Source organism: Tarenaya hassleriana, unplaced genomic scaffold, assembly GCF_000463585.1.
Source record: "Tarenaya hassleriana unplaced genomic scaffold, ASM46358v1 Cleome19, whole genome shotgun sequence".
Taxonomy (NCBI): domain Eukaryota; kingdom Viridiplantae; phylum Streptophyta; class Magnoliopsida; order Brassicales; family Cleomaceae; genus Tarenaya; species Tarenaya hassleriana.
Window position 1 is genome coordinate 1,186,829 of NW_010965304.1, and position 22,476 is coordinate 1,209,304.

General features: G+C 37.8%; 5 protein-coding genes across 5 annotated transcripts in view; 2 read left to right on the plus strand and 3 right to left on the minus strand.

Annotated features, from left to right (window-relative positions):
- Positions 1 to 307, plus strand: part of LOC104810953 — a 3,174-nt gene extending 2,867 nt beyond the window's left edge. Inside the window, exon 10 of the mRNA XM_010537447.1 lies at positions 1 to 307. This exon is cut by the window's left edge and continues 140 nt beyond it. Within this exon, the coding sequence (XP_010535749.1) occupies positions 1 to 76 (76 nt within the window). The 3' untranslated portion in view covers positions 77 to 307.
- Positions 308 to 2,688: 2,381 nt separating this feature from the next.
- On the plus strand, positions 2,689 to 4,073 carry LOC104810954. The gene is made up of 2 exons (XM_010537448.1): positions 2,689 to 3,125; positions 3,364 to 4,073. The coding sequence occupies exons 1-2, from the start codon at positions 2,803 to 2,805 to the stop codon at positions 3,866 to 3,868; spliced, it is 828 nt and encodes a 275-aa protein (XP_010535750.1). The 5' UTR covers positions 2,689 to 2,802; the 3' UTR covers positions 3,869 to 4,073.
- A 410-nt stretch (positions 4,074 to 4,483) lies between these two features.
- Positions 4,484 to 12,033, minus strand: LOC104810955 (copper-transporting ATPase PAA2, chloroplastic). Its single transcript, XM_010537449.1, has 18 exons — positions 11,326 to 12,033; positions 11,138 to 11,215; positions 10,928 to 11,025; positions 10,784 to 10,837; positions 10,485 to 10,571; positions 10,202 to 10,366; positions 9,761 to 9,871; positions 9,367 to 9,435; positions 9,022 to 9,131; positions 8,755 to 8,860; positions 8,460 to 8,526; positions 7,852 to 7,931; positions 6,946 to 7,403; positions 6,320 to 6,494; positions 5,987 to 6,118; positions 5,130 to 5,280; positions 4,933 to 5,045; positions 4,484 to 4,833 (listed from the first exon to the last, which is right to left on the minus strand). Exons 1-17 carry the CDS (start codon positions 11,951 to 11,953, stop codon positions 4,957 to 4,959), a joined length of 2,658 nt encoding a protein of 885 aa, XP_010535751.1. The 5' UTR covers positions 11,954 to 12,033; the 3' UTR covers positions 4,484 to 4,833; positions 4,933 to 4,956.
- Positions 12,034 to 14,125: 2,092 nt separating this feature from the next.
- Positions 14,126 to 15,190, minus strand: LOC104810956. Its single transcript, XM_010537450.1, has one exon. It carries the CDS (start codon positions 14,497 to 14,499, stop codon positions 14,149 to 14,151), a length of 351 nt encoding a protein of 116 aa, XP_010535752.1. The 5' UTR covers positions 14,500 to 15,190; the 3' UTR covers positions 14,126 to 14,148.
- An 8-nt stretch (positions 15,191 to 15,198) lies between these two features.
- On the minus strand, positions 15,199 to 16,912 carry LOC104811286 (F-box/LRR-repeat protein 14). The gene is given in 4 exon segments (XM_019202250.1): positions 15,199 to 15,532; positions 15,613 to 15,691; positions 15,693 to 16,010; positions 16,012 to 16,912. Coding segments are annotated over 4 exon segments (1,062 nt in total). The 5' UTR covers positions 16,479 to 16,912; the 3' UTR covers positions 15,199 to 15,334.
- Between the last annotated feature and the right edge of the window lie 5,564 nt (positions 16,913 to 22,476).

Here is a 22,476-nt window from a genome sequence, read left to right on the forward strand (position 1 = left end):
GAGCTTCGAGACATTGAGGCGTGTGAGCGGAAACAACAGCTGTAATAACGTCTACGAGCTCGTGACTAAGGTATGATGAATTCCCTTCCTCGACCACATCGTCGGTAAACGATCAATGGTTTTCACCTGCATTTTTTGAAGAACTTTTCAGTTCAGATTTTGTTTTTTCGGTTTTAAATAAAATCATAATCATTCGAATTTTTATATCAAATTTGGTTTGGATACGAATGTGTTATTTAGATTAGGGACCAATTCGGTTATTAACTCTATTTCGGTTTTAAATAAATCGTAACCATTCAAATTTTTATATTACGGATACAAATGTGTGTTAATTAGTTTATGGATCAGTTCGGTTATTTAGTTTACGAAATTGGTCATAAACTTTAAATAATTCGAATCAGAAAAATGGAATATATATATATATATATGTTTGGGTGTGGGGGCAAAGGAAAGGCAGACGACTCAATAGAGGATAAGACGTGTAATTATAAAAATAAATAAATTATTTTCGTTTATGCAAATAGAAAAAAAAAAAAGATAAGGATAATTTTCATTATTGATTCTAACGGTTGAGGTACGCTCTAAATAAATAATGGTTATTACAATACAAAAGTAATTTAAATGACGAGGCAACTACGTGGCCCCTCCACGATGGACAGTACGCTGATATAAAGCTAACGTAAGTGGGTATGACACGTGGCGTAATAATACGTACTTTATCTTATGGGTCCCGTGCTTCATTGTGGGACCCATTAATATTTCAAAAAAATGTGTGTTTTTAGGTTTGGATATGGAGATTTTATAATTTCAATATTCAGATTTTAAATTATGACTTAGATTTTAAATTTTTTTTATCATGACGTCTTCTCATCATATTTTGGATTTTGTTATATATATATATATATACGTATATCTTTTTATATCCATCCATTAAAGTTGGGATAGTTATACGAAGTTTGATCATGTGGACGACGTCTCTCCCTCCGAAGTCCGAACCGTTATCTATTAACTATGAGCCGAGCTGAGTTTGATTTATTAAATAAATTATTATAATATTTTGAATTTCAAATCATATAAATGTTTCAATAATCGTAATAAAATGGTTACTTTGGATCTATCCAACCCAATCTTTGATAACAAATCTCTCGTAAATCGGAATGAGGTTGAATTGAGTTGGACCCAAATCCATCAATATATAAAATTAGGTGAATAAAATAAGTTTGATAATATAATTTTTTTATCAATTTTAAAATTCTACATAGAAATGTAGAAACGGACAAAAAAAAAGAAGACAAATCCTATCTACCATTTATAGGGTCATAGTCCAACTTAAACATTTCTAGATAACGGGATACTAATGTGTAATATTAACCAATGGTTATTATCGATATATTTAGTAAATATTACATATATTTAAGGATAAGTTATCGGGTAAATATTAATGCTAAAAAACGTGTAATATTAATTGGTGAACTACAGTTATTTTTAGATTTTATCATAAAAGGTAATTTAAATTAGTTATTTATATATAAATCTTTAAATTAGTATCTTACTTTCTTCTCTGTTTGTCGATGTGAATTATTAATATTTTCCAACAATATTTTATTATTTATATTAATAATGACGTGTATGATCTTGTTATATCACCATTTTTGGAGTTAATATTGCATATAAATATACCTCAATATATATATATATATATATATTTCCCACACATGCTCATAGATGTGATGTATATATTGAGGTATATTTATATGATTTTTTTTTATCAAATATTAAATATATACTCTAAAAATTGGGGAAAAAATCTATCCGTTCCCCAATCCCAACAAAATTCTTTTTTTTAGTCATCCTTCAATTAAAATTTGAATAAAAGAGTCCATAAATGATTGAATGAATCTAGAGAAGATATAATCGTAACCTTTTTTCCAAAAGTTGCTGGAAAATATTTAGAATTAAGGAAAAGCTTGATGCCCAAGACAAAGATCTTTCCGATGGGCCCCACACGTTCTTGTGGATAAGCCTTGCTATTTCGCTAAAAATAAATACAAATAAAATAATGTGACCACCTCGTCACCGCCACGTTCCTATCGGTATCCGACGGTCCAGATCGTTACACGTGGTGATCCATCCCCAGAAATAACAATAAAATAAGAAAAAATGGCATTTTGCATTTTACTACCCGTCAGCAGTCCTTATGATTTAAAATCTCTTAAAATCACCTATAACTCTTAAAAATATCAAATTACGCCTTCTTTCCATTGTCAATGTTAAAATGTAATTTTTTAAGATGAATTATTTGTTATCTGAAAATAAATAAGAATATAATTAATAAAATTATAGTATATAACTTTCAGTTCATGTTTATTTTCAGAATGAAATGGTTTAAAATGTCAAATCTAAAACTATGGGGATAAAATTATAAAAGTGAAAATATGTTTTTTTTGGTAATAATGCTTTGATTAGATATTCCATGCAGGATTAGGATAAGGGGCTAGAACCCAACAGTCTCTGTCCAGTAATGTTGTTGACACTTATCCTCTTTCCTTTTTTGTTATGAGTTTTCTTTTTTCTTTTTAAATTTAATCCCCAAAAAAAACTATTAACATATATTATGTGTTATTAATATATAATAATAATAATAATAAATGGTTGCTTTCCATATTTATCCATTATTTCTTTGTTCTAGGAAACCACTCCCGCACACAGAAAACACAACAATATAAAGATCCCATCTTTGTTTTTCTTTCTCCTCTTTCATTCTCTGTGCGTTTTGTGTTTCCTTCTGTTGGGTTTGGAGAAATGTCGATTGTGATGGGTATAGTCGAATCATGCGGGTTCGATCGCGGCGGGGGCGGTGGCGGAAGCCATTTTCCGACGGATCCTCCGGCGAAGCGCGGTGGTGTACTCGTCGGCGGCGGAGCGGATCGTTGGCTGGGTTCTTCGGTTTCATCGCCTTCTTCGTCGTCGTCTTCGTCGATTGGGACGAACAGCGACGACGAGGAGGACGAAGATGGCGCGAAATCTTCGTCGGAGGGAGGAGATTCCGGCGAGAATGCGGCGGAGAGTCCGTACAAGGGTCCTCTGGATATGATGGATTCTCTTGAAGAAGTTTTACCCATCAGGTTTGTATCTGTGGTGCTGAAACTTCAAAAAGTTTCTCCCTTTGCTTATGTCTGATTCTCTGCAGATTCTGTTTGTTTCTCGGGAAAAAAAATGAAAACTTGGTATTGTTGTTCCTTTGAGTATGGGCAACAATAAATCATCTGTAAAGAATGATTTTTCACATTGCGAGTAGAATCTAAACGAAAAGATCAAATCTTTTAAGACAAAAAATGATTTGTATTTCCCTGAAATAAACAGGAGAGGGATATCGAAGTTCTACAGCGGGAAATCGAAGTCGTTCACAAGCTTAGCAGAAGCAGCGACATCGGTGAAAGACATAACGAAGCCGGAGAATCCGTACAGCCGGCGGCGGAGGAACCTTCTAAGCCATCACATGTGGGAGAACAGGACCCACCGGAGCTGCAGCCACCGCGGCGGCGGCGGAATCTGTAAGAAACCCATCACGAGCGCCGGCAAGAGCTCATTGGCCATGGCCATGGCGGCGGCGGAGATGATGAGCTCCGGCGAGGACTCGTCGTCGGGATCGGGGTCGAGCCCGACAGCCTCAGGATCCCCTCCGAGGGTGAGCCATTTGCGTGTGTTGCCTCCGTTGCACCCACGGAGCAAAGGGTCTTTTGGTAATTTGACAACGTCGCCGTCGCCGGGAAGGGGAGGTGGGTTTTGCGCGTGGAGGTCGTACTCGGTGGTTGATTTGCCGCGGTGTTTCCCGGCGGCGGCCGGTGGTGGCTCCGGTGACTCGTAGATCGAAATTCGTTTAACTTCTCTTCATGATCTATACGTTTAACTCTCTCTCTCTCTCTCCCTATATATATATATATATGGGTGATGTCACTGATGTCGGAGATTGGAGGGTGTCTTTGCCCGATTATGTTTTGGCTCTCCACCGGAGATTGTACAGTCAGAGTTTTTTTTTTTCATCAATGAAATCTCTTCAAGCTTTTGTCTTCCGTTTCACTTGTCCGAGATTTGGAGTTGAGTAGAAACCAATGTCGTATTCAGTTAGTTTTTAACTCAAAATACAAACATTTTCTCGTGACATTATTTGCATATTTTAGGGAGATTTTCAATAATATTTTACTAATTTGGAGATAATGTAAATGCCAATGCCAATGGGGGAGGAGGATGATGAAAAGGACAAAAAGCAAAAAATGGGTCCCACCCTTTTTAAAGATGAAAGGTTGAAAATGGACAAACATTACCCCCTTGTTTGGTAGTGTCCACAAGATGAAGCTTGCAATATGCATCTTTATTTAGGTATTTCTTGTTCTCTCGTTTTCAATCCATTTTATTAAAACATTACCCTTCCAATTTCATAAGTTTTATCTTTGTGTATATGAAAAAAAACAACATTAAATCGGAACCCAAACCCATCTTCGTGGTTATTTCACGACAAAAGCCCGATCTCGACCTCCTTAATATTATGAATACAAAAATCGAATGTTTTCTTTTCACCGTTTCCCAATTCCATTGGACTCTTTGCGTCTACGCCCAAAAAATATACCCTTTGTTAGATCAAAGAAATTCTCAGATCCAAGGTTGTCTTGTTCTCATCACCTTTGCTTTGACCAAAACAAGATAAGATTTCCATGCTCTGCGTATACATACACACATATATATGTGTGTACGTACATGTATGTAACCCCACTCATTCCAGTGTCATCTTTCACATCCATTTGATGTTTGTGACATCTTAGTATTTGCAACAAACTGAAAATCACACCACCAAGAACAAGAATAACCAATTTTCAGACGTTTATGAACCGGTTTTATAACGAAAAAAAAAACGATTAGCTCGTGAAAAAAAACCTGTTGATGATCCGAGTGAAAAAGCTAGCTGTTTTCGCCGCTTTCAGATTTGTGGAGCCGGAGGAGTAACGAGTTAGAGACCACAAAAATCGAGCTCAAGGCCATTAATCCACCTGATGAAAACCCGAAATATCGGTTTAAGGGTTGGGTTGAAGGTAATTGATCATGTGGAGAAATGGAATGGCTAATTAACATACCGGAAAGAGATGGGGTCATGGCGAAATCGTATCGCGGAAGAAGAAGGCCGGCGGCAATGGGGATGGCGACGACGTTATAAGCAACAGCCCATGCTAGATTCTGATACACTTTCGACATTGTTGCCTTTGCAAGACCCAGCACGTCCACGACCTGCAAAAAGGAGAGATTACTTCTGATCAAAACAGACTAGGGTTGTAAAGAACGAGCTGGTTCGGCTTGACCCGACCCCGATCGCTATGAATTCACGGGGTTTGAGCTCGGCTCTGGCTCGTAAATACTCAGTCTGAAGTCCACTAGCTATGCTTGCGAGACAGACGAGCTCAATACAACTATTCAGATATAAAAAGACTTTAAAAGGTTTCGAAAACGATATGTAACATAAAAGTAATAATTGGATCTAGTACAAACATAACATAAACCAGAGAAAACCAAATATAAACATGCATAAAGTTATAACAGGTGAGAATCTACGAGAGAGTTCCAAATGTTCGCAGTTTTGAGAGTGAGGGAGGGCTCGTAAAGGTAAATCGAGTCTTTTGGCCCCATGAGAATTCGGAAATTCAGAAACACGTACGAAAAAGGGGGGAAATTAGGGTTTGTTGGCTTACGAGCGGGCTCGTGAAACCCGTTTCTCAAACGAGGAAAACAAAACCTTGAACCGACTTGTCTGAAAACGGGTTGGTTCCGAGCCAACTCGCATGTCATGGCTCGTTTTACACCCCATTCATTTGAGCTCTCTCACACTCAAGGGTTTGATGCAAGATGCTAAAACTTATGTTAAAATTTCCGAACTCTCGATTGCATGAGTCATGGCTAATAGTATAAGAAAATGGTGTGGTATTGGAGAAAAGCTTACATGCGACAGTTTGTTACGGAGAAGTATGACAGATGCTGCATTAGATGCGGCAGTTTCTTGAGCCTCGATCTGCAGAGCTATACCGACATTAGCCCGGGCCAACGAGGGAGCATCGTTTATGCCATCACCCACCTTTCCAAAAATCAATATATCAACGCCAAAACTTAATTATATGTAACAAAAATTGGCTCATCATGAAGATAATAACATGTACGATCAAACTGATAATGATGTAATTTGAAGATATTGAAACGAAAAATATTTACTGCAGTTCAGCTAAGCTATATAGATATAAATTCACAAGAGGAGAAGTTGTGAAAGTGAAGATCTTACCATTGCAACACGAGATCCAGAAGATTGAATATTGGATATGAAGTGGAACTTCTGCTCAGGAGTCAAGGAATAATTGGTTGATTCAGTTTCTATTCCGACATTCTTTGCCACAGTTGCCACTGCCCCTTCCCTGTCTCCTGACAAGAGTACTGTTTTGATGCCCTTTTGCTTTAGCCTTAAAAAACACACAGAAAGTACAAGTAAAAACCTGTCACCTACCCTCACCGTTGAATCCAGAGGATAAGAACTACAGAGAGCTCAGGGAATTACAAAGACTCGAATTAAGACGTTATGTCAGCAGCTAAGGTGAAGTGGAAAGACACCACAGGCGGGTATGGTTGAATACCCGAGATCTTCGATTATCTGAACTCAAACCCGATAATATCGGGTCTCATGAGATATTACCCGACCTCAGATCCATTTTGGCCGGGTACCCAAACCCGAAATTCAAATAAAGGATTTCTATTATTTTTTCATACAGTATACTAGGCTGGTTTCGGATATACCTGAATTTCAAGTACCCAACACCCACGGGTCTAACTGGATACCTGAAATTCAGGTCTTTTCCCCAACCCAGAAGATACTCTAGTATGAACAGGGGTGTGATGAAGGTAAAAGAATATTACCTGGCTACGGTAAATTCAGCATCATTTCGCAGACGATCAGATACTGCAATAGCACCGATGATGCCTTCTCCTTCACGACCAACATAGACAACAGTCTTTGAATGGTTGGATGATGAGGATGATGTGCTTGATAATCTATGATCTATAATACTTTCTAGCGTAATCACATCAGAGATTTCTTTCTTTTCGGGGAAACGATCATTCACCCAATCCATTGCACCCACTGCAACCAAACGTCCATCTACCTCTGCCAAAGTACCAAAGCCCGGTTCTGTCAATTGGCCTCTTGTTACTGGAATCTCCAATTTCAATCCTTCAGCCTCTTTTATTATAGCCTTTGCTATTGGATGTGTTGCCGTCTTCTCTACTGCAGCAGCAATTTTCAGAATTTCTGATTCTTCATATAAGAAACAAGCTATACCGGACACAACAGGTTTTCCTTCAGTAAGAGTTCCTGTCTGGAGAACACAAGACACCGAGTTAACTAACCGAAATAAAAGGTCTAGCACATAGGACCGGGGAAGAAAGCCCAAATTTCGGGTGTCCTGCTGTTACATGAGATGAGATAAGATCAAGTTTTTGTTATTAGGGAAACCAGAAAATCGGGTTTGGTTTTGAGTATTTGCAAGCGAGACATATTTTGAAAAAGTTTGAAGTTTTGTATTTGAATCTCGGTTTTGGATACTCCGGTACCCGACCAAACAGATCCAAAATCAGTTAGTATCTCATGAGATCCGAGACGTTCAGGTTCGGGTTCGAATAACCCGAAAATTTTGGATACCCAACCGTGTCCACTCCTAGTTTCACGTCTGAGCAAGAAATGCTCGGCTACTGTCTTGTTTTCTATTTTTTTTTCATTTACAGACGAAAAACAAAAACAAGAGACAAAAATAATATAGAAATTACCTTGTCGAAAGCAACACAATCTATGGAAGCCAGGCGTTCTAAGACATCTCCTCCTCTAATAAGATATCCACGTTTTGCACCTGACCATTTTAAAGACAGCTTCACCAAATTAGCTTCAACTAGTCTGCATTAAAACTTGCACCTGTTATTAAATATAGAACTCACAAGAAGCAATTCGACTAGTCCTTTTCATAATAATGACGACTATTTCCACAAAGATCGTCCTCTGTTAACAAAACTCGATACAATTTCAGCTTCATGAATGCTATGCCACTTTTACATCTTCGGTACAGTGTGTAGCATGCATTAATGGGTCAGTAATAATGGAAGTTTCTTAAATATAGCAAGAGATGAAGAAAAAGACTAGGAAGACATAGAAGCAAAGCAATAGGGACTAAGTATATCTTAAAAGATTAGATAACTAAAATGATCCATTTACTTGTTAGAATAATTGGTATTAATCTATAAATCTTTCCTATCGCAATCTTTTGTGCTCTAACCCCCAACCTCAAGTTGGAGAATATATACCAAATCTTTGAAGATAATCTTTTGTAGACAGTGATTAAATTTCTTATATATTATGTGCAAGACCATAACAGATAACATACCAAGAGAGGTGCCAATTAGTATGGCAGTGGGTGTGGCAAGTCCTAGTGCACAGGGGCAGGAGACCACCTGAAAAAAAAAACGAAAGAAATATCAATTGGTATTAACAATGATGATAAACGTGAAGCATAAATTTCTTTCTCCAAAATTACACTATCTTCTCCATTCAATTTCTTTTCAGGAGTCACACCTTGAACCTCCTCATAGCAAATTCGACATAGTTCCCATATAGAAGCTCATATTTAAAATTGATCTGTATGTCCAAATGGTCTTCTCTAAAACTCAAGGATCACTCACCAAGACATCCACGGCCAGTTTCAGGCTTAGAACCAGAGGATCTCCTCCAGGGCCAGAAATATCATTTAACAAAACATCTGGGAAAATGTTTGATCCAATGTAATACCTGATAAACAAAAACAAGTTGTTTTCATTGATGACCCTAAAAAGGAAAGCATAACAGAAACTAAATAGATTCCTAGGAAACAAGTTCAAGAATCCAATATCTCCTGAAATGTAATTATTAAATTTGTTGACAAACAGAAAATGTGAGAAAAAGGATTATACCAGAAGGCAAAAGTTGCTACTGATAACGTTATTACTGTATAGACAAATGGTCCAGCTATTGCATCTGCAAGCCTCTGTACGGGAGCAGCATTGCCTTGTGCATCCTCAACCTGAAAATTTTCAGCAAAATGATTGAATAATTGACATTAAAGTATGTCATAATATATCATAGTTCAATTCGTTGACTTAATGAGGATTGGATGTGGCAGCTAGAACAGTGGTTTCTCAGTCACATTCTCAGAACGGGTTATTATGAAATTTTGGACTTAAATCTCTTCTGGGATGATGTAATTTCCAAACATTTCATAAAAGAATTCCTATTGTTCTGCATGCCGAGTCACTGACCATTCTGACGATTTTTGATATTGTCGAGTTAGAGCCAGTAGAAGACGCTTCAATTCGTAAAGGTCCATCCTGAAATAGAATGAACAAAAAAATAACTTCATATAAGGTTCATGATTACCATATGTACCCTAGATGAGGATGAACTCCATAATCAAATCCTTGATTCTGTGATCTCGTTATTTCTAGCAATATATTTGGCAATATCTTGGGTTTTCCTATTTCACAACAGATTCCAAAGCTACCTATGGTTAAATAATGTGATTCATATGATTAATCGGAGTACATAGGTGTATCATCTATATAGTAAAAGGAGCACCATGAACCAAAAGAAGGAAATATAAACCAGAAACAACCAATCAAAATATAAACTCTTGTTTGGGTAACCACTACATACCCAGTTTACTGTTCCAGCTGAAACTGGGCATCCTTCTTCCTTAAACACGGGAAGCGACTCGCCAGTGAGCATGGATTCATCTACAACACTTCTTCCAGCTACAACTCTCCCCTAAGGAGCAAATTTTAGTTAAAAGTAGAGGATGCCTACAATGAAAACTTTCATATGATATACAGTTACAATATTTACACACCTTTGAAAGATGTCATAAGCACATGCACTGGAGCATAGTTGTGAAAAAAAAAATCAAAGGAATCTCACACCAAGAACCAACAGATTCAGATAATTTCTCAAATTATCAGTTGACGACTCAAACCTAGCAGCTATCCTGCAACTTCCTTTCGAAAAACAAACAATTTCTTTTGCTAAAATTAGACAATTGCAGCACACATTAGCTGATGTCAGAAACTAAGGAAATCTTAAACTGTTAGAAACACTTACATCTACGGGAAAGGTTTCGCCAGGCAGAACCAACAGGGAGTCTCCAACTCGAATGTCATCAATTGGGACATCAATGCATATTGCATCAGAGGAAAGTACAGAATCAGAAGGGGAGTCACTTCCCGAAGAAGTAATCACAAGTCTTGATTGATTGGTGATGAGTGACTGCAAAGAACGTCTCAAGTTAAACTACGGGAAAATTGTGCCTACATTCTCAGGAGGACAACCAAGAAAGGTCTGGCAGACATGTGTGTGTGTATGGGCTGTTTGTTTAGCTACTTACCAACAGTTCATTCATATCACTAGATGCTCTGAGCTTTGCCCTTTCTTCCAAAGAACGACCAAGGAGCACAAAACCAAGTAGCATGACCTGCATACTAAAACACAAGAGCTCTTGATCAGAAATTCGGCATTAACTCACATTTGTATCAAGCATGCAGTAGAAGTAAATAGAAAAAAAATTATCATAAAGTCAAAAGTTTCTATCAGAAATTATGCATGTAGTAATCAAAGTTACTACTGAAAGATCCTCCATTATAGATATAGGATATGGAAAAGGAGACTCAAAGTCTAGCAAATCACCGGTTCATCGAAGAATGAAGCATCCCATTCGAGCCCTGGATTGAGGAGTGAGATCTGCGGAATCCAGAACGCAAAGAATGTCAGCATTCCTGAATAAGGCACTGTCCAGAAATCATGACTGAATCACAAGATTCAAAAACTCACCAAACTGATAGTGAAGGCAGTCACAGATCCAATTCCGACTAAAGAGTTCATGTTTGGTGATCTTTTTGCAAAGGCCTTTAAGCCATCAAACAGCAATTCTGCAAAGTAATGTCCATCTCTTGAAATCAGGAAACATTAAGAACAAGTTATGTGATCACTACTTACACCAAAGGAGGGCACATATGCAAATACACCAGCTCAACAACAAACCTCTTCCTGGCCCCAACAAAGCTCCAACTGCTAAGCCACCCTTCACGTACGAATTATGAAGAAATTCCCAGAACCCTCCTAATAAAATCAATAAGCAAGAGAAGTCCGACCTCCATTAATGGCATCAAACTATACAAAATATCACTGATGTTCAAATTTTATACCAAGAGAACAATGTAGCAATGTACCATGAGCGATGTGAATTCCTAACGAGTGCAGAATATGCGAAGAATGGGAACCGCAACATAGAGCCACGAGCGTCCAAGCAAAAGCCACGCGGTTCCTGCTCTTAACAAGCAGTTCTTCTTTCTTGCTCACCATCTCCTTCCATTTCTTCACGTTCTCCGCCACACCCAGCCCTGAAACCCTCCTCTTCGCTTCGAACCCACAGTCAGTCAATTTCTTGGCCAAGCTCTCCGCCGCGTCCGCAACCTCCTGGACCTCCGGTTTCAGCCTCACAGCTGCGGTCTCAGTCAACATATTGACTACAACCGAGTCGACTTGTTCATCGGCCGCTAGAACAGATTTAACCCGAGCGACGCAACCCCCACACATCATCCCGCTCACATCGAGCAGAATCGGCGAGTCACTCAGTGGCGGTTTCACAGATTCAACGGAAGTTGTCGCAGGTTCCCGAGACTGAGTTCTGATTCCGATCGAGTTCGAACAGAACCACCGGAAACGGGATCTTCTCCGCCCCGAACGTAGGACCCCGGAGAAGCATCGCTTCGTGTACTTGACATCGAGGAACTCATCGGAAGGAGAACAAAGCCTCTCCGGATACAGAAGGGGTAGCCGAAGAAGATGAATCGCCATTTTCTCCGGCGAAGGAACTACAGAGGCGACGATGCATAAAATTGCACTGAAATACCCAAAAAGAAGATTGAAGGAAAAATTGACCGTTGGATTTTGCATATCCACAAAAAACCATTTTGTGGCTTAAAAAGCCCCGGTGAGAGAGAGAAATGCCAGCCTGTCACAGGAGCTCTCAAAACGCTGCGTTTTGTTTAGTCGGATGCCACGTAATACCTTCTGAGAGGTGTAGAGGGTTCCGTGAGAAAAAAACCAGCGATTTCAAACTTAAAAGCCACGTGTCATTTACCCATAAACTCTCTTCGTATAGTATCTTCTTCAGTTTCCCCTTCTTCTCGGCTTCGAACTGCTACGAGCTCCAATGGCGGAGACAGAACTGCTTGTGAATAGCACGACAACGTCGTCTTCTGCACCGAGATCGGTTCCGAATTTCGTCTTGCTTTCCTCGGAATTTTCGCAAACACCTCTTGTGCGTCCGGGAAAACCCAATCTTATGCTTCTTCCTCCATCTTGTGGGTCCTCCAATATAACCCAATTCACCGGTCTCCGATCTCCACGACCGAAATTTTTTCTGGGTTCGTTCATTCACTGGCTTATCTGAACCTCTCTTTCAAAAAGCTGTTTTCTTGTCGTCTGAGTTTCAAGCTCTCTGCCTCAAGGTAACTTCTGTCTCCCTGTTCAAGTAGCTTGAAGAGGATAACAAGAGTGGTTGAAACTCTTAGGAATTCGTTTGGTGACTTTGGTCAACGGTAAAATCATTTGTTGGGAAGAATATTGGATTTTGTGGGAGGACGTTAGAAGGATTCATTGGCTGTTTGTGATAAAAATTCGTTCGAGGATGAAACAACCTGAGCACACGGACAAAGTTCTGAAATTTGTGTGTTTGGAAACATGTTTTGCAGGAAAGGTATATGCTTGGTGTTGTTGTTGTTAGTCCCCAAAGGTAAGCCTCCGAAACTCTCATCTTGGATTATGATTTTATCTTATTTCCAAGTCCAGAAATTGTGACTAGTCGATTGGAATGAAATCTAGATCTTGATTCGTGGCCAACGTTTATATTTTCCTAAACATGAGTTCTGTAAGGTAGTTCTGCGTTTGAATTAGACGCAGTTTGATCAAGAGTATATCAGCTTTCTCCTTTTCTGGGTCAAAAACTGTACGCTCTTCCCGGGCGGGTTCAAACATGAGATCCTTTGGAAAAACTGCCCAATAACCCACCATTTCTCTTGTCGGAAGCCCACCAATAAGCGAGGAACATGATCTCTGATGACGTGTTTCTTGATATTCAATGTCTCAGCACGATCTGTGATCCATACTTGAACATATTCCGCCTATATGAGGAAGACTGGATTTGCCTCCTATTCCAATGTTCCTCGTGAGACAAAATGGATGAGACAGGCAAGGCCGAACAACTCCAAAGTCCAGAGACCAAGGTCTACTGCTATAACTGTCGACCTCTTCCCGGGCGGGTTGAAACATGAGATCCTTTGGAAAAACTGCCCAATAACCCACCATTTCTCTTGTCGGAAGCCCACCAATAAGCGAGGAACATGATCTCTGATGACGTGTTTCTTGATATTCAATGTCTCAGCACGATCTGTGATCCATACTTGAACATATTCCGCCTATATGAGGAAGACTGGATTTGCCTCCTATTCCAATGTTCCTCGTGAGACAAAATGGATGAGACAGGCAAGGCCGAACAACTCCAAAGTCCAGAGACCAAGGTCTACTGCTATGAACTGAATCTGGCACACAGTCTCTGTAGCTATACCCATTTTCTGTGCTTAGAACGTGAAGTGTATCTAAAACCTTTTTCATACATTGCTGTGGAACCCGGGTTTTGTGCAAGAAGCATGAACGGGGATGCATGATAGCTTTGACCGTGGTATGAAGGTCTTGTGTAGTTTTTGGATCTTATGTCTAAATGAACATTGGTTTACCATTTGAGCGAAGAGCGAAACCAAGATCCTCAGAATGCCAGAAAGTCTAATTCCTTCAAGCATCTAATTACATCGTCAGGTACACTGAAACAGAGAGAAGGAAAATCATATCAGGCGATTCATGAGTTTCCTCAGATTCCGTCAATTGATCAGTCGTTTCCCAGAAACATTAGAGATTCTTGCATAGGAAAGTTGATTAATTTAAACTTTTTTCAGTTTCCATGAATTGCTAATGCAGAAGTTGAGGAATCTGTTTCATTCAGGTTCAATGCAAAGGCTTTTACACTTCAAGATAAAAGCAAGAAGAATCAGAATCACGAGTAAGCCACCGAATGAACCGCAGAGCCTGTGAATCCAGTAGTGATCAAACCTGGTCAAGCTCTGGTCAAAGTAAAGAGACAAGACAATGGCCAAGACCAGCAAGAAGAGCAGCAAAGGAAGCCAAAACATGAAGCTCAATGGTTCTTCTTCAGGCTCTGGATCTTCTTCTGATAAGCTGTCTATGTAGAGCGGTGAAAGCACGGCCAAAACCGTCAAGCTGATTGCGAGAAACTTCCTGGACGATGTAATCCTCCTCGTCATTGGGCTGCTGAATCCAGCTTCCATCAGGAAATCACGATACAAGGTGAAATAACAACTCTTACGTTATATGTCTGCCTCTAAAGTTTCCTCTGGTTCTTGTTGTTGATTGAATAAGTTGATTTTCACATGAAATTCTCTAGAAAGGCAAAGGAAGTTTCCTCTAAAGGGCCTTTTCCGTTGGGAAGAATCTCTTCCCAAGGTGCAAGATATTGGCTTGGCAAGTGAGATTGGTTTGGTTAGGTTAACAGGGTATTCATCGGTTCCTTTTTTGGTTGCACAATTTTAAGAACCGGTTTAGGCAATACCATGTTACCCTTAACCGGTTTTCTGGCGGGTTCTGGTTGGTTATACATTTGGTTCGGTCTGTTAGCTGCAGATCAAAACCAATGACTTTATTAGCTGCAGAGAGAATCTCTGTTTATGGTGTTCATATCCACTACTAGTCTTAAGAATCTGATGCCCTTCTCTTTTCTTCCTTTCTTCTTTTATTCAATTTATTCCCTGAAGATCGAGAAAGAATATTGGGTATTGATATTCTACACCTGTTCTTACAATTGAGACATACTGATCTTACGTTTGAGCTAAAAACCTTTAAGAATCTTGATCGAGCTGTTTATGATCTTCTTGAAAATACAAGGGGAACTATACATTGCCACAAACTCTACTACTCACTGACAGAATCTTCTTGAAAAACTGATCCTTTGTTGTTGGAATGTCCCAGAAATGGAGCCCTTCTCAATCCGATGATCTCAACTGGCAATTCCGAATTCTCTGTAAGAACTTTTTTGGTTACCTGTGATATATTAAGCCGGGTAAACAACTGAGTTGCTTCAACAAATCGTTGAAAGATTGAATTTGTTTAAGAACAAAAGCCTTGGTTTTGCAAGTTCTTATTACATACCAGTGAGCAGCCGGAAAGCTTGATCTGTCTTAACGACGGGCAACAAAGCAAGGTCAGTCTTATATCTTCATTTGTTAGCCTCCGGCACCATGAGAGGTCCAAAAATTGCTGTTGCTTGGATACTTTAGCCAGTGAGATGACAGTATTTCGAGAAACCTGTTAAGAGTCAGATCTCTTGTCAAGGCTTTGGATCAAACCCGGCGTAGGTATGAGGAAAAAAAAGGAAAGGTGCTCACTTTTTGGATGTTGTTCAGGGAGAGTGCATTGAGAGAACTTTCGGAAACTTCCAGGGAAGCGGGAATGCATTCGTCACTGTCAAAAACGAAAGGTTACATGTTTCAGCACATGTGATACATAGAGAGAGGCAGTCGGCTTTGGAGAAAACCTGAAATGATTCTGACCGCATTTGAGTGAAGACAGAGATCTGCAACTGTTGGCAATGTACTGCAATGACATATCTGACAGTTTATCCAAGAACGTGATATCAAGAACCCGCAGTCTCTTACAGTATCTCCCGATAGCCTCAGTAGATTCATCAGTAACTTCCCTGCAACACCATTGATGGAAGTGCAAAGGCTTAACCAGTGGAGATTCAACGAAAAACCTAAGGAACATAGCTCGAGACATACATGCAACTAGCGAGAACAAGACTTGTGAGATTTGACCCATGTGCCTCGAGAAACCTGAGGACGAAACGATCATCGATGCCTTCGAGCCCGGCTACTGACAGACTGTTCAGGCTTTTGAACCTCTTTAGGTTGCCCAAGACATTAGATGGGTTTATGCCTTGACAACCCTCTATGTTAAGGGCTTTCAGGGTGGATCCCAAGTTATCGGCAAGAATCTGTATCGCTTTGTCGTTGAGAAGAGAGCATTCTCATAGGTTCACCCTCTGAAGCAGAGGAGCAGATCCGGAAATTAGGGCTAAGGCATTGTCAGTGAGATTGAATGCTCCTTTCAGACGGATACGTGTCAAGGCTGGGAACCCTTTCGGTGAACGAGACAAGAAGTCGCCTATCACGTGTTCTGTCATGGAATGTCCGCATAGGGCGAGTTTCAACGCCTGAATCCAAAATCCGCAGAAACTGAGACAGCAAAACATTGAAGAAGAAACACCTCCTAGTTCCACAGCTCCAAGGGTGTGGGAGCTACTCTTGTTGTTGTCCTGAGATAAAACCCTTTTCCAATCATCTTCAGCCCCACGGAATCTGGAGCCAGATCGCTACTTCTGTTCTTGATCGCCTCCAATGCGTCCTGAAACGGTCCCCTTGAATCCTCGACCTCCTCCTTCTTCTTCTTTCCATCTTTCCCGATCCTCTGTTTCTTGTGATCATGGCGGTTTTCCTGGGAAACCCTGTCATTTTCCCGAGAATTCTCAGCAGAATCCATGGCGAGTGAGTGGTTCTTGTTTACTTCTTGTTTTCTTCTTTTCTCCAGAGCGAAGGAAATCAAGAGACGTATTTATACTTTTTTGTTGGAGGAAAAAAGATTTTCTTTTTTCACATTTAGAGAGAGAAAAAATATATATATTTTTCGCCGCTCCGCTGACCCACTACAGTCAACTCAACTGTGGTCAACGACCTTAATACAATACAATATATAATTACATAACTCGAGGAGTTGGGATGTAAATTGGGCCGGTCCGTCCGATCCGATCCAAGTCCGCACTTGGTTCGGAAGTTTTGGGTTCAGGCTCAGGTCGACCCGATTTTTTTCGGATTTATATAATTAAGTTCGAAGTCCGGTCCTATGCATTCCGGCTCCGGTCGGATCGTGCTGGGCCGTTCCGCAGATCTTCCTTTGTAAATATTATTTTTTTTTTAAAAAAAAAAATTTCGGGTTTTCGGATCAGCCCGAATCGAGTTCGAAGTCCGATTTGAGTCCGGTCCGAAAGCCCGATTTTTTTTCAGGTCAAGAAATTTCGGTCCGAAACTCGCTATTTTTCGGATTGGGCCAGGCCGGATTTCGGGCCTCAGACCCAAATTGACACCCCTAATAATATTTTGAAATATATATTTGGAAAAACTAGTTAAATAGATTTTTTTTAATTCAATATAAAAACATAAAAACAATTTATTTTTTTAAAGGGACAGTTATTAAAAAACATATCTATTTTATAATTTGTTTCAAAAATCTTATACACAGTAGTAAAATAGGAAAACTAACTTGCTCACAAATATGTGAACTTCATTAGTAATCCCTAATTCAATTTCATAATTCCTACGCACCTAACGGATCCAACAAGCTTAAGACAATACTCCGAAGCAATAGAAAAAATATTTATATAATTCACAATTAAACTCATATGTATAATATAGTAATTAAATGCCGTTAGGACTATATATATGTATATACATACACATATATACATATACACACTCAAGTGGTAAATGGGAAAATCCAAAAACAATTGGTGGCTACCGAAACCAAATTAGAATGTCCTTTACGCGTCATTCATCGGAGTTGAATTTTGAATATAATTTTTTTTTTTTACCTTAAGTTGTCCAATTAAGTTTTTTTTTTTAATTTGTTAAAACCCCAAATTCGAACAAAATCCTAAAGCCCAATGTTTCGGTCCCTACTAGGGTGTCAATCGGGCCGGCCCGGCCCGAGCCTGCACTCGGTCTGAAAGTTTCGGATTTGGGTTCGGGCCGGCCCAATTTTTTTCAGGCATATATAATTAAGTCTGAAGTCCGACTCTATGTATTCCGGGCTCGGATCGGGTCGGGTTGGACCGGGCCGGCCCACTGACCTTTCTTTGTAAATATTATTTTTTTTCTTTTTTTTTTATAAAATTTTCGGACTTTCGGGCCGGTCCGACTCGAGCCCGAAGCCCGATTTGAATCCGGTCCGAAAGTCCGGTTTTTTTCGGGCCAAGAACCTTCGATCCGAAACCCGCTAATTTTTGGGTTGGGTCGGGTCAGGCTTCGGACCTCGGCCCAAATTGACACCCCTAATCCCTACGTCTGAATTTATATTCGTCAGAATATACCCACAAAAGAGAACTTTTTTTTTTTAATCAAAGACAAAATTAGATGGCATATTGGTATATCAATTTTGACTTTTGCATGCATATATACGGTACAACAAAATGGACTAAAAAGGAAACAAATTCAGAATTATGAGATTTTTTTTTTTAAAAAAAGTTGTTATTTTTATGTCAAATTATACAAATCAAAATGATCATAACTGTGAACTAGTGTTAGCTACTCTGATCATCTCTTAAAGACACTTTGTATTCAAACCCTAAATACATTTACTAACAAAATTATATTGTCACACACACACAAACATACAATGCTTTATAATAATATTAGAATTTTAGAGTGATATGAGGATTATATCTCTTTATAAGATTATTCGCATTATATGTAGTATGCTATATATACGATTAAAAAAAACTCAAGAAGACAGTACAAATGGGTTCACACTATTTATAAATAGACACGCGTGTTGGACATATCACATCACCATTGCTTCAAATGAATTAGGGGTGTCAATTTGGGCCCAAGGCCCGAAGCCTGGTCCGGTCCAATCCGAAATTAGCGGGTTTTGGGTCTAAATTTTTCGGCCCGAAAAAAAATCGGGCTTTCAGGTCGGGTTCGAATCGGGCTTCGTGCTCGAGTTGGGTCGGTCCGAAAGCCCGATATTAAAAAAAAAGAAAAAAATAAATTTTACAAAGGATTTATGCGGGCCAGGCCGGCCCGACCCGAGCCCGGTATATATAGGGTTGGGCTTCAGACTTAACTACTTAAGCCCGAAAAAAATCGGGCCGGCTCGAACCTGAGTCCGAAACCTTCGGGCCGAGTGCGAGCTCGGGTCGGCCCGATTGACACCCCTAAAATGAATTAAAAAAAAGTGAAAATGAATTGAAGCAAGAAATTAATGTCTAATTGAATGTGGAATGGTCCTTGCTAAATAATAGCTATCGGATATAATCATTTGTCCATATATCACCAATTAATGTACTATGATATATCTGATTAAAAAAATTAATATAATTGGATTGTTTATATAGTTTTATAACTGTTAACGATATTTTAAATTTTATTTTGTTTATTATTATAACTAATCTGAACCCAACGAAACCGAATTTTTTATTTGTTTATTAGTTGATTATAATTTTAATTAAACATAACCAGATCGAACCCTTTCAAATCAATTAAAACCAAATAACCATTTAATTATGAATTTTCAAAACTCTAAAAAAGCCGAATTCCAATTAACTGTCCCCAATAAAACCGAAAGAAACCATTCACCATCCCATTGATTTATGTATAAATTATAATATATATATATATATATAAACATTCTAGTATATAACAGTGTGTGTGTATATATTTATATATGTAAGAACAAAATTTATCATGGATACAACTGTAAAGGGTATGTGTGTTGAATATATAATATAAAGTATCGTGCAGACCATGCATGCAAATCTCCATTTGTTATTCTACGCCTTTTTGGTGACCGTCTTTGTTTATTATAATCCAAATTGGTTACACGAAAGGGACAACATGTAATAAAATTATAAACTCACATCAATTCAATAAAAAAACACTATGAAAATATGTTTACGCTTTTACTCATGCAACCCTCGAGTTTGAGATTCAAACATTTATATTATCTTTTATTGCGTTGTCTCCTCATTGTTGTTCTGTTGTGTTGTGTTCTATTTTTTTTGCTTTTCCATTTTCCTTTTTCTCTAATTTATATCTCCTTTTTCTTGGATGGTAAAATCAAATCTCACTTTTCTAAAAAAATGTAATACATACTTTTTTTTTACTACGAGAGAAAATATAATTCACATGCAAAAAGCATTCCATGCACGTGTTGGTGGAACGTAATTCCATAAAATCCAGCACAAAATTTATCTGTCTTTATGGAGAAAAAAAAAAAAGCTCTCTACTTTCTCGTAGAATGTTGGCCTTCCAAAGATTCAATTTTACATTTTTACCGAACCCTTGATAAATTTAGAACCTCGAAACAAGTTTGAATTTCAGCATTATGGATCACTTGAGATTTTAAATAATAGATTTTACGATAATACCCGTAGTAATAAAGAATATATAGGAGAATTTTGAAAATTTAATCTACCGTGATATATAATATATTGATCATTTCATGATTTTCTAAATTAAATTCAGTTCAGTTTATTTTGGGAGTCGTTTCGAGAAAAAAAAAAAGGTGATTTAGGTGAAAAGAGTTTATTTTAATATTTTTTGGATAATTAATGGAAATAGATATGATAATATACATCAACCATAACAAATTATGTTCGTTCATATATGGTTTTGAGTTTTAGTTTTTCATAATTAGCAAAGTGATTTAGGTGAAATCGAAAATAACGTCCGTTGCATGGCACGTTTATCAAAGAACGTTATGGGATGTCTTTGCATGGGAAACTCGTAGCCTCTTTATTTTTTTTAAATTTTTAAATTTTTTTACAATCTTACAAGAAATCATCATCTTATGATTGCAAAATCTAAAGCTGCGAAATATATTGTGGGCCCACTCTCTCTTAATTGTTTTTTTATTTTTTTATTAAACACGTCTTTTGTGAATGAAAAGCAAAAGGAAAAAGCAAAGTGACGAAAATAAAAAAAAATAGTTGGGAGGAAATCGATTAGATTTTGGTTCGAAATCCAAAATTTTCAAAAATATTGTTTTATTTGTAGAATAATCATTGTTATTGTGGTATTTATTATTGACAATGTGATTAATACAATATATATAATTAAAGCTTAGATGCTAAAAAATGATAATCTCTCTTTGTAATTAATGGGCGCGGAGAACATCTTCGTTTGGTGAATTCAATCAAATCTCGGTATCGCGTGCTCTCTTGAATATATTTTTTTTATAACGGAAGATCCTTAGCCGCTACACTTCGGACGCCCTGACTAGTTAAACCTCCGGTCCGAGAACAACCTTTTTATATAGATCATATAAACCCAGAAATTACATCCCTCACCACCAGCCAGAAATCGAACACTCAACCTCAAGGTGGAGTTACCTACCCCAGACTTGATCACTCGCCCACGATCTGTTGGGATGCTCTCTTGAATTAATCTCCTGTTAAATATAAATACGATACCCAATTATTCATTTATTTTATTTAATTAAGACAATTTATATTTATATAATAACTTCTTAGTTTTATTGGTTTTTGGTGGGTGATAAACATAAACAATTTCCAATTAAATTATGTGATTTCTTTTTATATCTGTTCACCTTTCACGTCAACTTTTATGGGCATGTGAGTTTTGTCAAAAAAGGAAGACACAAGAAAAAGAATATCGTAAACCTTAAGGGTTGTAAGCGGAACTCTCTCTCTCTATATATATAGATATATAGATCTAATTTAGGAAATTATGTGACCTAATCCTTATATCAATATTAACTTTATTTATTTAAACTAGATTATATAAAATTAATACAAAGTAGTCTTAGTTTTATTAGTATATCTCATAATAAATGTTTTGCGCATCATATATCATCATATATATATATATAAAGGTTGGTGATGTTCAAATTTCAAAACCTTTTGGAGTTTCTTTTGTGGTAACTTATAGAGAAGAATCGGATGCCCTAAATATGAATCATATAACTTAAGACTCCACTTTTCTTTTTTCTTTTTTTTTTAAAATTTAAAATGGGTGAAAAGAGATAATTTGACCGTCGAGTCAAAGTAAATCTTCCTATACTCAACGCATCGAGTTTTGATTTTCCTTGTCCTTTTTTTTTCCCTTTTTCGCTTTTCTTGAAATTTTCAAGAGATTAAAACGGATATCGGGGATAAATATTTTGGTTCCGAACATGGGCGAGTCCAATTTTTTATAAAATGACTAAAAAACCTTTGACGAAAATAATTTTTTTTAATGAGTATTTGTTTTTATTTTTTAAGAAAAAATCAAACCGAATCAGATATAAAAAAACATGAAAATCGATTAAATGTATCTTTCAAATGTTGAATTGATGTATGTCACCAAATAATACTCATATCATTTTGAAATTATAGTCGACCTGTTCACATTCTGATATATATATATATATATATATATATATATATATATATATATATATATATATATTTATCTCCC

Bases quoted from the DNA above. Each gene is read 5' to 3' on its own strand.
- LOC104810954 (XM_010537448.1), top strand. From the start codon at position 2,803: ATGTCGATTGTGATGGGTATAGTCGAATCATGCGGGTTCGATCGCGGC. The intron at 3,126-3,363 runs GTTTGTATCTGT...TGAAATAAACAG, and splicing joins GAAGAAGTTTTACCCATCAG to GAGAGGGATATCGAAGTTCT.
- LOC104810955 (XM_010537449.1), bottom strand. From the start codon at position 11,953: ATGGCGATTCATCTTCTTCGGCTACCCCTTCTGTATCCGGAGAGGCTT. The intron at 6,495-6,945 runs GTAATATTCTTT...GTGTTTTTTAAG, and splicing joins GCTGAATTTACCGTAGCCAG to GCTAAAGCAAAAGGGCATCA. The intron at 5,281-5,986 runs GTAAGCTTTTCT...TCCTTTTTGCAG, and splicing joins TCCGTAACAAACTGTCGCAT to GTCGTGGACGTGCTGGGTCT.
- LOC104810956 (XM_010537450.1), bottom strand. From the start codon at position 14,499: ATGGAAGCTGGATTCAGCAGCCCAATGACGAGGAGGATTACATCGTCC.